Here is a 13,822-nt window from a genome sequence, read left to right as displayed (position 1 = left end):
ATATCAAAACAGTGTTTTTAAACCTGAAGACCATTATGATCTACTTGTGGAAAGTAGTGATTATTTATTGATATACACTTTTATGATGATGCTTATGTGTCTTTAGCACACAGTTGGGCTTCATCTTGACAATAGGGCTTATTCGCAAACACCGGAAGTAGCTAACCGCGGCCATACTGTTGACATGACATCTGTCCTGCACCTAGCCGCACGTAGATTTGAGTTGAGGGGAGCAGTAGCCTAATGGCTTCATCTTTTCGGTATCAAGAGAAGATTAGCTTGATTGGTGTGGACCCATATCAAATAGACCCAATAGCCTTAAGTAAAGATCCGTCCTTATTGCCAGCTGTAACTTATCCGGATATTTATAACTATATCGTTCATACAGTATCTGCATACATCATACAAGCACTGAAGGGCCGTTCACATTATAACGATAACTATATTAGCGTCCACATCACCAAACAATACGTTTATGCTAATTCGCTCACGGCACTCGCGCAAATTACTTGCCTGTAATATTGCTTGTAATAAAACTTTTGCAGATGTCCTCAACACACTACGTTTTGCGTAAGTCCAAACAGTGAATCTAATAGTTTGTGTAATCTCTTACCTTTTGGCATAAAGGTTACTTAATGTAATAGAATTAAAAGCATTACGTAGTCAATTTTCATAGCAACTGCAGGTAATTTTATGGTATAGACCTCAGCAATGAGCTTCACTGTCATTTTAAGTGCGTGTGCACTTGAAGTTCAAATAGATTTGATTGGCTATTAATGGTTTATCCTTCATCAGGTGGGAAAAGTTGCTCAGAAAGTGATCCCAACGATGTCATTCATTGTATCTGTATCCTTATAATTTTGGGGTGAACTCCGCTATTCTCTTTAATATAAAACGATTTTCAAAACTATATTTTTTATAGTTATCGTTATAATGTGAACGGCCCTTAATTCCCTACCTAGTAACAATGCCAGACCTATTATGTTCATGTAGTTATTAATACTAATTTAATAACGGTCTCAATTTATGGCAGCTTATTTGAAAGAGCCGTGTTAGCCACTGCTTACAGCTAACCATATGTGATAAAATTATGAGGACAGACTTTGCTGTGAGGTGATGTAAAGTTATCTAAAAACTGAAACGTTTTCTACATGTGATAGAATGATGGGAACAGACTTTGGTGTGGGGAGTTGGCTGAAAGTTTAGCCTATTTATCCTAGCAAGCCACAAGTCTCTCCTGCACTGGCTCAACTTTTCTGTCTCCTTCCTTTTATGTTTTCTGACAGTTGGTATCGCATAAAAACTAATCCCGGTGTTCTTATTGCTGTTGTTAGAACAGCCGTGTATTACACCACACACCATCGCGCTGTTTAAAAAAATTACATTGAAAATACCATGGATAATACCGACACTGCCTCGCTTGTCAATTGACAGACTGACAGTTGTCGTGGTTTCTATGTCAACAACATGGCCGCCGCGAACATTGATGACGTAGATCGAATAACTCCTATATCTGTTAAACTGTTTGGCATACAAAAATATTCTTATCTTACTAGTATTATATTATTATGATAAGATCTTAATAGAGATCAGAAATGCAACATTATTTATCGAATTATGCAGCTCCATCTCATGCCAAGTCGTACGTAATTTAGAGGAGGTGGCTAATTCGTATTAATTCGACCATATTCAAAATAAAAGTCTGTTAAACGTAATGAAGTTGATAAAAATATATTACTATTGTATAGTAAAATCTACTTTTAAAACTAAAAATAAAAATAAGGATTAAAAATTATGTTTTTCTTATACTCACTCTCAAAAAAATTTTACTTTCCTTTTTTTTTATTTAAACAAAATTTTGTTATGCACATTGACAAAAATAAAAATGCAATGTTTTGATGAAAATTTATCATATTATATTTATATACATTTATATGTATATGATATACATTTTATTTGATTATTTTGGAAAAAAAAAATTATTAAATTTTATGTTTTATGTTTATTAAACATGCTGTTTGATAAGTAAAATGTAATTAACCATTAAAGAAAATTAAAAGTGAAAAAATAGGGAATCCATAAAAAGTAAAACAGAAAAATTGGGATTTGTAAAAATAATTTAAATTAAAAATTTAAAATAACATTATAGGGCACCATGCGTCTACATTTTTTAAGCAAATAGCTTATTTTAAACACCCTGTAGCCCAAGACAGCTTGCCCACTGAAGCTAAGTAGGGTTTGAGCCTGGTCGGTACTTGGATGGGAGACCTCATAGGAAAACCAGGTTGCTGCTGGTAGAGGTGTTAGTGAGACCAGCAGGGGGTGCTGCTCACCCTGTGGTCTGTGTGGGTCCTAACACCCCAGTATAGTGATGGGGACACTACACTGTCAAAAAGCACCGTCCTTCAGATGAGATGTTAAAGCGAGGTCCTGACTCTCTGTTGTCTGTAAAAATCCCAGGATGTTTTTTTTTTTAAGAGTAGGGGTGCCCTGGCGTCCTGGCCAAACTTGCCGCGGCCGCTTCATATCGTCTAACCACGAGACGATTGATGGGACAAGTTTGATTGTTCAAGCTTTTAATCTTCAGGACAATTTACACTTGGGAGCACCAGTGCTACCTACTAAAAAGTTAATTTCAAGCCTTGTTTTTTTTTTTAGAGAGAATTTCAAAATATAAATAACAAATTTTTGAAAATGTGCTCATTCCGACTCAATTTGCCAGCAGCACGGGTCACAAATGATGACAGATTTTTGGGTAAACTATCCCTTCAATAAAAAACTTACGAATGTGGTTGTATGAATTAATGCGAATTAGTCAACTCGTACAAATTCTCATGAGATAGCGTTGTTTGATGTCATTCAGGCAGTCTCTTCCTGTCAGTAGAAAGAATAAATGGCAATGTACACAAAGCTTCAAAATCTGCATTTAGCCCAGATACATCTAAAATAATGTATCTTTGCTATCTGTTTCCACAATGACAACAGAAGACTAATCCACTGAGATTATCTGATGAGGTTTTGATTTGTTATGGAGAAGTGAATGTAGACTGAATCCCAGAAAGCTTTGCTGAATCCTCTTGTTATTAAAACAAATCAGTTTTTCTATCTTGTCCTGTTTCTTAGCTTCAGGAGAGTCTCCTTAAATATACTACAAAACCCTTAAGTACACATGTTCATGTTAAGAAGAGCTTGTTTTAATGTCAGGGATTAGTTGAAATGTGTGTCACTTACTACAGTGTTTTTTAAAGCCCAATATGGCAGTGACCACTGGTGATAAGAGATGTTAAAGGGTGGGTTTGCCGTATCTTTCTTTGGATGTCTTTGTGTTGCGAGCTGCACAGACGTCTCAGATGTGACTGATGTTTTGTTAGGGCTTATGTGTTCAGAGGCACCCGGATTTGCTTGGTACTGTCATCAGAAATCATTTATAGAGAACTAACTATAGATCCAAGACTAAAGCATTGCCTGATGAACAGCAAAGTTAATGTATAGGTCTGTGCATTGTTTTATTTTTTGTGTTCATGTAAACATGGACATTTTCGATGACAAATTTGTTGCCTTAATTCTCAGGAAAGCCAGCGTCTCTCCTGAAGAAAGCCATATAACACACATGTAGTATTCAGCAAACCTAGACTAGTAAAAGTTTCACAAGATATATGTTGTGATAACCGAAAGCCTTGAAAAAACTGCAAATATCTACAGTGAGATGCATGCGATGGGGGTGGATCTGTGTAATTATTTTACAGTGGTGCTTGAAATTGCCATGAAATATGTGATTGGTGCACTCGGGTGTGACTATGCAAATTATCTTCAGTTCAATTCATACACTGAAACTGGGTCTATGCAAATGACCTGCAGTGAGATGCAGTTGCTGGAAGTGTAGCCATGCAGATGCGATTTGTGTGCCTGGGTGTGACTATGCAAATGGTCTGCAGTGGGATGCATATGACGGGGTGTGGCCATGCAAATGAGCTCCAGTGAGATGCACATGCTGGGAGTGTGGTGATGCAATGCCAGTGAGATGCAGACAGACTTTGGGTGACATTTGCTTGTCCTGTGTGGCTGGTCTCTCTCTGCATCGCTGAACATGGCAGCAATCTCAGAGATAACCGATATTGAGGTATGTTTGCAGTATGTTTACTTATTTGACTTTGAGGAACTAGACATTGTAACTGTTTGCTGTTGACTTGATTAAAAGTGTCAGGCATTTGGATTTAGCTTTTTAGGTCTGTTCAGTAGATTACTCTGATATGAACTCCGCAGTAAAATTATTGATTTGATTGAACTGTTTTGATATGATTGAACTCAACAAATATTGGCTTTTCCAATCAATTTGTGCATTAATGTTTATGTATGGTTCTCTCTCTCTCTCTCTCTCTCTCTCTCTCTCTCTCTCACACACACACACACACGCGCGCGCGCACACACACACACACAGTCACAAAGAGTTTCGCTGTGCAGATTCACACAACAGCACTATTCACACACAATCTCAGCTCTGCTGCAGTCATCACAGCATCTGACAACATGAGCTCATATCAAACACATCACTTGACTGAATTGAGAATGATTTCTTACTGTCCGGTTGTATCTAAGAAAGGCAAATATAAAGAGTCTGTTGTTTTACTGCTTATACCTCAATTTGTATGATGGTGAATATCAAACAACTTAGAAAAGGAAAGCTGTGGTGTGTAATGCTAATAGGAAAAATAGCATTGGTCAAATAAACTGGTAGTCCCACCCAAACAAAGCTGTCATATCAGGCCTTTCAGTGTTTTGACAAAGCAATGTATTGGATTGACATGGACAATTATTTAAAAATCTAATCGGGATTACAATTTTGGGTGAAGTAATTACATAATCGTCAAAGTCACAATTACAGCTGTCCAGTAATATGTTTGTACATAGTATACAGTGTATTAGAAAGCATGCTACACACTAACTTGTCTGTAATGTCTTGATGCTATATCCATCATTTTGTTGTTTGTAATAAGGAATTAGCTGTTTTTATCCAGTGTATAAGAGATACTGTAGTTATTGTTTGTGGAAAGATAAATCCCTTGCTTTTATCTGTCTTGGACCTCCTGCTGTAAGCAATGAGATTAACTGAAAATGTGTGCCTCTGTCTTATTATGAGATGATCTAATCCCCGAAATCACATATTTCACATTTCAGACATGATAGCATGATATTAGCCTTAGGACAAAACAATATGTTGGCAAACTAGGGATTAAGTTTAATTCAAGATTCAAGATCTTGCCTTTTGATGCTTTGAATGATGCTACATTTATTATTAATGTATTGTTGATTTTCAGTCTTTTTGAAAAACCCAAATCTGTCCTGATTCACTCTATTGTTTCTTATCTCAGTGACCCACAAAAAGAGTTTTAGAACGGGGGAGTGGGTTTGAGATCTAGGACATGCTCTGAAATTCCTTAATCTTGCTCTTGTTGATGTTGTAAGACTTTAATACCAAGTACAGTGGTGCATTAAGACATGGGGAATCATGGGACTTCATTTAATGGGGGTGCATGAGGCGCCTGCAAAAAAAGCGTGGCCGCGATTTTAACAACTTATTTTAATGTCACTGTGCTGTCCCTAAACCTGTTTGGGACAAGGAGCATGTGCCCCTGCTGCACAGACGCAGGTGGTACATTTGACTTCATGCACCGCTGCACAGACCGATCAGCGTATGACATCAAGTACAGTGAGAGCAGTTTAAAAACAATACTCCTCTCCTTTGTCATTTGCAGATACAGCAGGAATGTGTCCAAAATAGCCCCCTATATCTTCTTCATTCACTATTCTCATACATTAGTTCACATGTAGTCCACTTAAATGAGTTAATGAAAACGAGTGAGTGAATTCTGACACTAAGCGTTGAAAGCAACATTAGCAATGGATAGAAACTAAGGCTTCACACACACAGATCGATGCAGTGCTTTCAGTCTTTTTAAGCATGATGTGATTTTGGTTGTGTGCCTGAGTATTTCCAGTTAAACTTAAAGTTGTGATTATGGTAATAGAGATTTTAACAGTATTTGTCAAGTGTGTTGTTATGTACAATAAACGTGTCCTGGATGTTGTGTTTTTAGTGTGTATGCTTTCCAGTGTTACATATTATAGACTTATGTGTGTATGATTTGAAAGCTTAGTTTGATTTTGAGTACAGGTGAAATGGTTTTGAAGGAATTGTTTGAGCCAAGGGTTTTGTGAATTTAGTTTGACAATTTGGATTTGTGTTTAAGGTTTTGAGAAATTCTTGTTTTAGCAATTCAGAAAAACTGTAAAACTAGTCATGTCTGTTTCTATGCAGTTTAACTGGAAATACTCAGGTACACAACCAAAATCACATCATTCCTTAGTTTCTATTCATTTTATATAGATACAGATCCAACATACCATATTAATTCATTACCCATAAGGCATTTTAAATGTATAGTAATAACAGCAATATTATTGGCATTTGGTTTTGTGGGTGTGACTTCATTATATGATGGTTGGATCTTGGTTGATGTCTAGTGCTTCAGGCTTTTTAATGGCCTGCCCTATATGTTGATAGAGTTGTGTGGTTGAGGGTTGGTACTGATTGTTGCCCAGGGGCAGCAGTGCCGCTCGATGCAGTTGAAGGACACCGTGTCCCATGCAGGGTCTGGTGCTATAAAAGCCTGAACTCATGCACAGGCCACTGGGTCTGGAGCGGTGAATGAGGGAATGAGGAGCTGGCTTCGTCAAGGCAAAAAATTCACACTGTTTCATCTGCCTCAAGGTGTTTCAGGTCAGTTTCTGTCTGCATGTATAAAGAGGAAGGACATGTATGTTTAAATGTTCTTTATTTGTCTTTGCATCCCATCGTCCTGTCCTTCTTTTTTCTCCTCTTCAATGAAAGCTGATTAGTTAGGAGATTTGTATTGTACAGTTTGAGAATGTTGATTTCTTAAACAGATTTTCCTTATTGAATAAAAAGCTTGTATATATGTTACTAAATCTAATTTTGAATCATGATTGTATTATGCAACATCACAGTTTCTTGACATTGTACAGCTTTATTTGTAGACTGCATTGAGCAGTGCCTTAAAATAGGTCAGTAAAGCTCATGGATAGATTGAATATTGATCTAACATGCCTGTGACACAAAGCAGGTCATTAACTCTTCATTAGTGCTGTTTGTTAAAACAAGTTTCAGTATATCTATAGTTCATACCTCTGCTTACTTCATAATCCTATAGATTTATATTGAATGATAAACCTATGCCTTATATAGACACCAGAATATCATAGAGACTTGTGGAGGTGCCCAATGATTCGGGACAGTTATCACCCAGCCAAAATGACACTTTGACTTCAGATGAACATTGGCGAGACCAATGTGAAGGGAACGGGGCCAAAAGCACATACTTCTCTATTATGATATCTGTGGTTTAACATGTAATATATTTCATAATATTCTAATAAAATTATTATTTTCTATTACTTGATGGAACATCAATTTCAATAAATTATTGTTGTAACTGTCGTTTCTGGCATGCTGGGGTGTTCCCCAGATCTGTACCTGAGAGTAATGAAAATAATTCCAGTAAGTGCCTTTGTTGCATACTGGCATATTTTACTTTAACACCCATATGGTTTCATCCAGACCTCTTGCATTTAATTCATTAGGTTTATTTACTGTTTCTTTTCTTTCTCTCACCGTCCTTCCACTGTAATATCCCTTCACCTAAAACCTGAACTCCACCACTGTCCCCTTTAAACTGGTTTGTCCCTCCTCTCCAAATGTCCCTGTCTCTTGTGTTTGGAGATGACAGAGTGTACAGTAGCCCCAGTAGCTATGGAGGACAGTGACCGTGATGTTGACTCTGCGTCAGATGAGCAGAACTCTGTCCCTGCGTCACCTGAACCCAGGGCGCATACAGAAGAAAAGGTATTGATGCATCACCCTTATTCCATTGAGACATCTTCTTAAAGTTTGCATTATGTAGGTGCATTGGTCTTGACAGAAATGCAATATAATATGCATAACTATATTATCAGTGGTGTATAAAAACCGTACATAATGGACTGTTAGGCCTTTATTACCTTAGGTAGCGTGCATACCAAAGCGTTTATGCCGGTGAACGGTTTATGTTTTCAATTGTTTCTAGTGGAAGTGCGGCGCTTTTCAAAAACAGCAGCCGATGGGTTTTGTTCACGCTGCGAGTCTGTAATCGGCGTTTTTTCCATGCTCAGCGCTGAGTTCTGAAAGTTTAAATATTTTCACATTTGGGTGAAAAGCTCATCTTGTCAATGTCATTTCTAACTCGGCCATCCAATCACAGTGGAGGAGGGGTGGGACAAATATTACAACAACCAGTCAGCGTTCGCCTATAAGCTGCACCGGAGTATAAGCTGCATCATTCAAAAATGCGCCATTAAGACGAAATAACATATATAAGTCACAGTGGACTATACGTTGCGTTTATTTAGAAAATTATTTCACAAAATCCAAGCCGAAGAACAGACATTTCATCTGGAAAGGCAAGTTATTCAACTAAACAACAGCAGACAGAACAGCAGGCTGAATAGATGTTTGTACGTTAAAGTAATATTTTTAGTTATTTAAACGATAAAACATAGCATACAGAACTTACCTGGAAGGTTGAATAGTCTAAAGTAACTGAACAAACCAACCAGTGTGAAGTTTGCATACTCGTCATTACACATTACAGAATCCAATGAATTACATAAATACAAAAGCAGCATATGGTGGACTCTCGCGGCTGTAGACGGTAATGATATTTCTTGCCTCATAAATGTCAAAATTAATTCTTACTTACTTACAAGGCGCACCTGACTATAAGACGCAGCACCAGCCAAGTTATGAAAAAAAATGCCGCTTAAAGACCGAAAAATACGGTACTGTGTGTGTGTACTATTCTGATGATGTCACGTGCATTTTTGCTCACACCTACAAAGTGGCATTGCATTTTAACATGCTTTTATAAATTATCTATATGGTATTTACAGCTAAAACTTTATATCCACACTCTTCTTAAAATAATTTTTGTGAAATGTCCCCTTTATTACTAACACACCAAACGCGAAGTCAACAATTTGCTCGAATAGATTACATACAAAGTCAATGTAAAGAAGCAAATAGACGTGAACTCGTGTGGGGCGATGTAAATGGTGCAAAAATTTGAAATTCGTCTCAAACGTGTCTTCGCGCAAGTTGAAAATATTAAACTCAAGCGGAAAAATTCGCATGACACAAAGTTAAATCCCACAAGTAATTTAGAGCGAGAAACACGATGCTTTGCGTTTGGAGTGTACGCAGCATCATATTAAAGACTTTTGACATTCCTGCCTGAAAAGCAGCTTAACCATCTAAAGCCATTAAAACTAGCCAGACTAACAAGCCTGGCCAGACCTCTTTAGGCTGGTTTATCCTGTTTGTTTATCACAGAATGGTTGTATATTAGTTGTGGCCCGTAGCATGTTTAGTTTCACCTTCATCAATTACTGTCAGACTATAACATTTAGACTTTTTTGGACTGTAGGGCTCTTGTGTACTACGCATGCCCTGTAGGGCACACATTCTTTTCATAACTGAGTTTTTTCAAAAGTTTCCAAGATGACTTTTCAAGACGTTTCGGTATGTAACTTTAAACATGTTAAAATCTTTGTTGCTGATGCTTAACCCATTGGTGCCCATTTAATGCACATTTCAAAGGCCACATATGTGAAGAAAGACATTTTATATTTGGTGATTCTGAGTGTGTTTTATTAATGGAGTGACAACAGCACTCTTCACTCTCTAGAAATACAATCACAGTAAAGGTCCATTTATACTTCAGCGACACTGCCTACTAGCGGTCTGCATGTGTAATTGCACATTGATGTAAAGAGGGACACAGAGGTATAAATGATAACTCATGTATAGAGGCAACGCCGTAGGACCTACTCAAAACTATAAATCGTCCTGTACAATAAATCTGCATAGTGTGAGTTCTTGATGCCACATTGTTAATACGGTGACGTCACTTCTTTAATGCGATGCTCATCAGAGGTGCAGTGCCTGACATATACTCAAACAAATGTATCCGTCTTGAATCATTTTCACCACAGTTTCTCCCAAAAGCCTTGAGGTCTAATAGAAACTCATACATTACAGTTAAACAGTGTGCTGTATCTGAATTGTAATGTTTGTCAAGCTTAGTGGAACGAAGTTGCCAATATTATACCAGTATCAGATAATTGTGTTTCATTACATTTAGCGGTCTTCTCAGGTCCAAAGAAATGTACCCGATCCAAAATGACTCGAATCACTTTGCACCCGAACCCACGTGCATAAATATTTTTTTGAAGAAAGAACCGACCTGAGACAAACGGAGAATTAGACCCGAGCCCGACCCGAACCTGTAGCTATTTTTTTAACCCAACTGTACCTGAATTTAACGGCACCGTTGTGTGTGCAGTCTGCATCCCAAAACGCACCAGTCAGACAGAAAGATACCCAGTTGGTCTTGCATCCAATTTGGCCCGCTGCTCCATTTATTTTCATTTGTTATCCGACAACGACACAACTAACCGCTAAAATCTGCTTTCAAAATTGATGGATAGGTCTTTCCCAACAAAAATGAACCTACTGCCAGCTACACGATGTCGCAAGCACTCTTGGCAAACAGAGGAGGGGTTGGAAAACAACTTGACGCACATACACAAGATAGTTCGGGTCTTCTCGGGTCTGTTCGGCAAAACCACATTCATTTTAAATTACCCGTGACACGATGCCGCTATTATTATACCCGGCCTGTGTCCGGGGCACATGTGAAACTTTTAGACCTGAACCCTCTCGGGTTGGACCTCAGGTTTTTGGATCTAAGTGGACCCATGAAAACCTCTAATCACATAACATTTTTATGCATTTCTTCAAAGTGACTTACAGTGCATTACAAGCTACACATTTTTCATCAGTACTTGTGATCTCTGGGTTTGAATCCATGACCTTTGGCACTGTTAATGCAATGAGCTACACAGAAGCTGTTCATGTTCTGTACAGATGCAAAAAAAATAGTATCTAACCACTTTAAACTTCTTATTTCTTTTCTATGTTCCGCAACTTTCCATTCATATCCATTTCCCCGATTAAACCTCTACTTTTGCGCCTTTCCGTCTGTTTTTCCCTGACCCCTCCAAAATACACCTGAGCCCAGCACTTTCCTAAAGAAGACTCGGAAGATTCAGAGCTGGAGAACATTATGGGACATCACCCTCCCACAGATGGGCACGCGTCCGGGCACCATAAGGGTGATGGTGAGGGTCATAGCAGACCCCACACCCCGGGAACGCCCACTTTTCTGAGGCCTGTGGCGGCACCCAGGAGCCCGGGAGAGTTAGACCACGAGTCCAGAACCGTGGCTCAGCGCGGCCATGTGGACTTTAACCTGCCGTCTCCCATCAGCCCCTCCAGGCCTAGAAGCCCTTGGGGTTGTTATGATCCATATGCTGCTGAGGTAAAGAATAGTGAACTAGTTAGATTACATTATGACGTCAGCATGTATGTATACAATTCAAAATGAAAATCAAAGTTTGTTGACATTGCTTTAAAATGGCATGTGGCGTGACGTGTCTTATGACGTGAGATATTTTTGCATGTAAATACCTTGGTGCATGACAGTTTTATGACAATACCACAATGTAATAAGATCATTATTAGATACATATGTTTGCAATGAGTACTTTGTTAAATGAAGATACTTTGGTACTGATGTACAGAAGTATAGTAATCTGAATTTGGAAACTAAAGGATCACCCATAGCTAAGAGCTGTTTTTGTGCTTTTCTTGATCAGATTTTTTTGGCAACATTAAAATGAACTGCACAAGTTCTCTTAGATCTAATAGCAAATTAATCTTATCTCCATCTAATAGTGTTTATGTCACTTCCTTTTTTGAGGGGGCATGGATGTTTAGTTTAAAGTCATTCATTAAAGTGAATTATGTTGTGGTTTTCTGATGATGATAATTAAAGGGTTAACGTCAGTTTCTCCTCTGGTTTAGTGTTTCTCTGAATGTGCTGACTCTTTAACATTCAGAGATAAACTATTATACAAATGCTCATTTTACTTTTGAATATGCAGTAAAGGAGTCTTGAGATAGCTGTCCTCCGGTTTTTATTTACTTCTGCACTTCCATATCATTTTTTTATCTGTCTTGCAACTTATTAACTGTTATATATTTACTGTTTATACCATGTGGCTGTTGAATGCTTTATTCTGATTGGTTGAGAAATGTTCCACATAAACGCACACCTGACCTGTTAAATGTCTTAAAGTAACCACCAGAGCAAAGTTTGTGGTAACCGTGGCATAAGATGAATAATTGACTCCGGTCCTGTGATTTATTTGAAAATAATGCACACCCGCATCGTGCCACATTACCACATTGTGTGCGGCCTGTTGTCAATTATTTCTTGCATATAATGTATAATTAATATAATTTGTATATTACCATTCAGCATTTATATTTATTTTATTTAAAATTTTAATTGATATATTTTATATTTTTTCAGGTTCTTTGTTTTTGGGTTTTATTCATTTTTTTATTATTCACATTTGGGGTGGGCCATATGACCAAAATCTTATGTAAAGATAAAATCTACCAAATGATATGTATCACGGTAGAGTTTTTTTTTTCAATGCTGTTTGATTAACATGAGTGACAGACAGGAGAAAAATTTGGTAACTTCCCCTTTAAGACCAAAGTTTGGATGCAATATACTATTAGACATGCGTTTTCTCTTCCAGCTGTTAGGTTTCCTTTTGAGGATAGTTGCAGAGACGGGCATGTGTGTATTTAAAGCCAATAAAGTGGCAAAAAAGCTCACAAGCTCAATGAGCAGCTTGCACGCTGCTCTCACTGAGCATTCACACCAAACTTGAATTAAGCGAATTTAGTCGAAGTTTAAATATGTGTCGTACAACTCCGGGTGTCAACATATAGCGACATTGATTTTGTCCGCCATTGTTGTTTTGAATTTTTGCCTCAACTGGCTATGTTGTAATTACGTCACTACTAGAGCAAGCTCCTGATTGGTTGATGTGCCGCAAATATCAGCCAAAGTCCAGATTTTCAACTTGTGTGCGTCAAACGCCTAATTCGTGGAGCAGGATGTTTATCGTGTCTTTGCTTTGACTTAACATGTAAATCAATCTCGCTTAATGGTATGAATGCACTATCACACAGAAACAGTGTGACATTTAGCACTGTTGTTTGTGTTTCAATGTTTTAAAACTGCGGTGCTTAAGGGTGCTTTCAAACATACACTGTTTAGGTCGGCCCAAATGACGTGTCGGTCCGAGTACGGTTCGTTTGGGTGCGCACTAAACGGCTGCTCTGAGATCGTCCTAAACAGGTGGTCTCGGAGCGGCTATCGCCGAACTCTGGCGCAACCCATCTGTGGTGTGGACGCTGCTCGACCTCGGGCCGAACCAAACACAGGAAGTTCTCCACACATCTGAGCCAATGGGCTTCCGTCATGACGTGAGCCGGGTGTTTTATTGTGGATTAACAACAAACAAGTCAATCTTGGTCCATTGCAGAGATTCGCTGTCTCCTGGACGTTTGAAAACACCCTAAATATGCGTACAAATTTTACTTTTTCATGATCAAGTGCATAGCAACATAACATGGATGTGTAATCTCAATAAAGACGATAGTCCAAAATATCTTTCTACCGGTTTATCATACCTACCGGATTATCGCCCACCCCTAATCCACATACTGCTGAATCTATTAATTCTCTTGATCATTTTGTCTTACTCTATTGTTTCTCTTTTTTGATGT

General features: G+C 38.1%; 1 protein-coding gene across 6 annotated transcripts in view; it reads left to right on the top strand.

Annotated features, from left to right (window-relative positions):
* Window positions 1-13,822, top strand: part of septin4b (septin 4b) — a 48,049-nt gene that overhangs the window by 21,507 nt on the left and 12,720 nt on the right. The window contains exons 1-3 of one of the 6 annotated variants that reach the window (XM_055195834.2): window positions 4,431-6,778; window positions 7,806-7,921; window positions 11,193-11,492. The exons of 1 other annotated variant lie outside the window; for it this stretch is intronic. In XM_055195834.2, the coding sequence (XP_055051809.1) occupies window positions 6,715-6,778; window positions 7,806-7,921; window positions 11,193-11,492 (480 nt within the window). In that variant the 5' untranslated portion in view covers window positions 4,431-6,714. Of the gene's footprint in view, window positions 1-4,430; window positions 6,779-7,546; window positions 7,577-7,798; window positions 7,922-11,192; window positions 11,493-13,822 lie in introns of those variants that run through there. 4 more of the 6 variants (XM_055195838.2, XM_055195836.2, XM_055195840.2 and 1 more) reach the window with 4 other exon arrangements.

The sequence above is a fragment of the Misgurnus anguillicaudatus genome, chromosome 24, assembly GCF_027580225.2.
Source record: "Misgurnus anguillicaudatus chromosome 24, ASM2758022v2, whole genome shotgun sequence".
Taxonomy (NCBI): domain Eukaryota; kingdom Metazoa; phylum Chordata; class Actinopteri; order Cypriniformes; family Cobitidae; genus Misgurnus; species Misgurnus anguillicaudatus.
The sequence above is the reverse complement of the archived record's forward strand: the minus strand, read 5'-3'. Positions and strand labels throughout refer to the sequence as shown.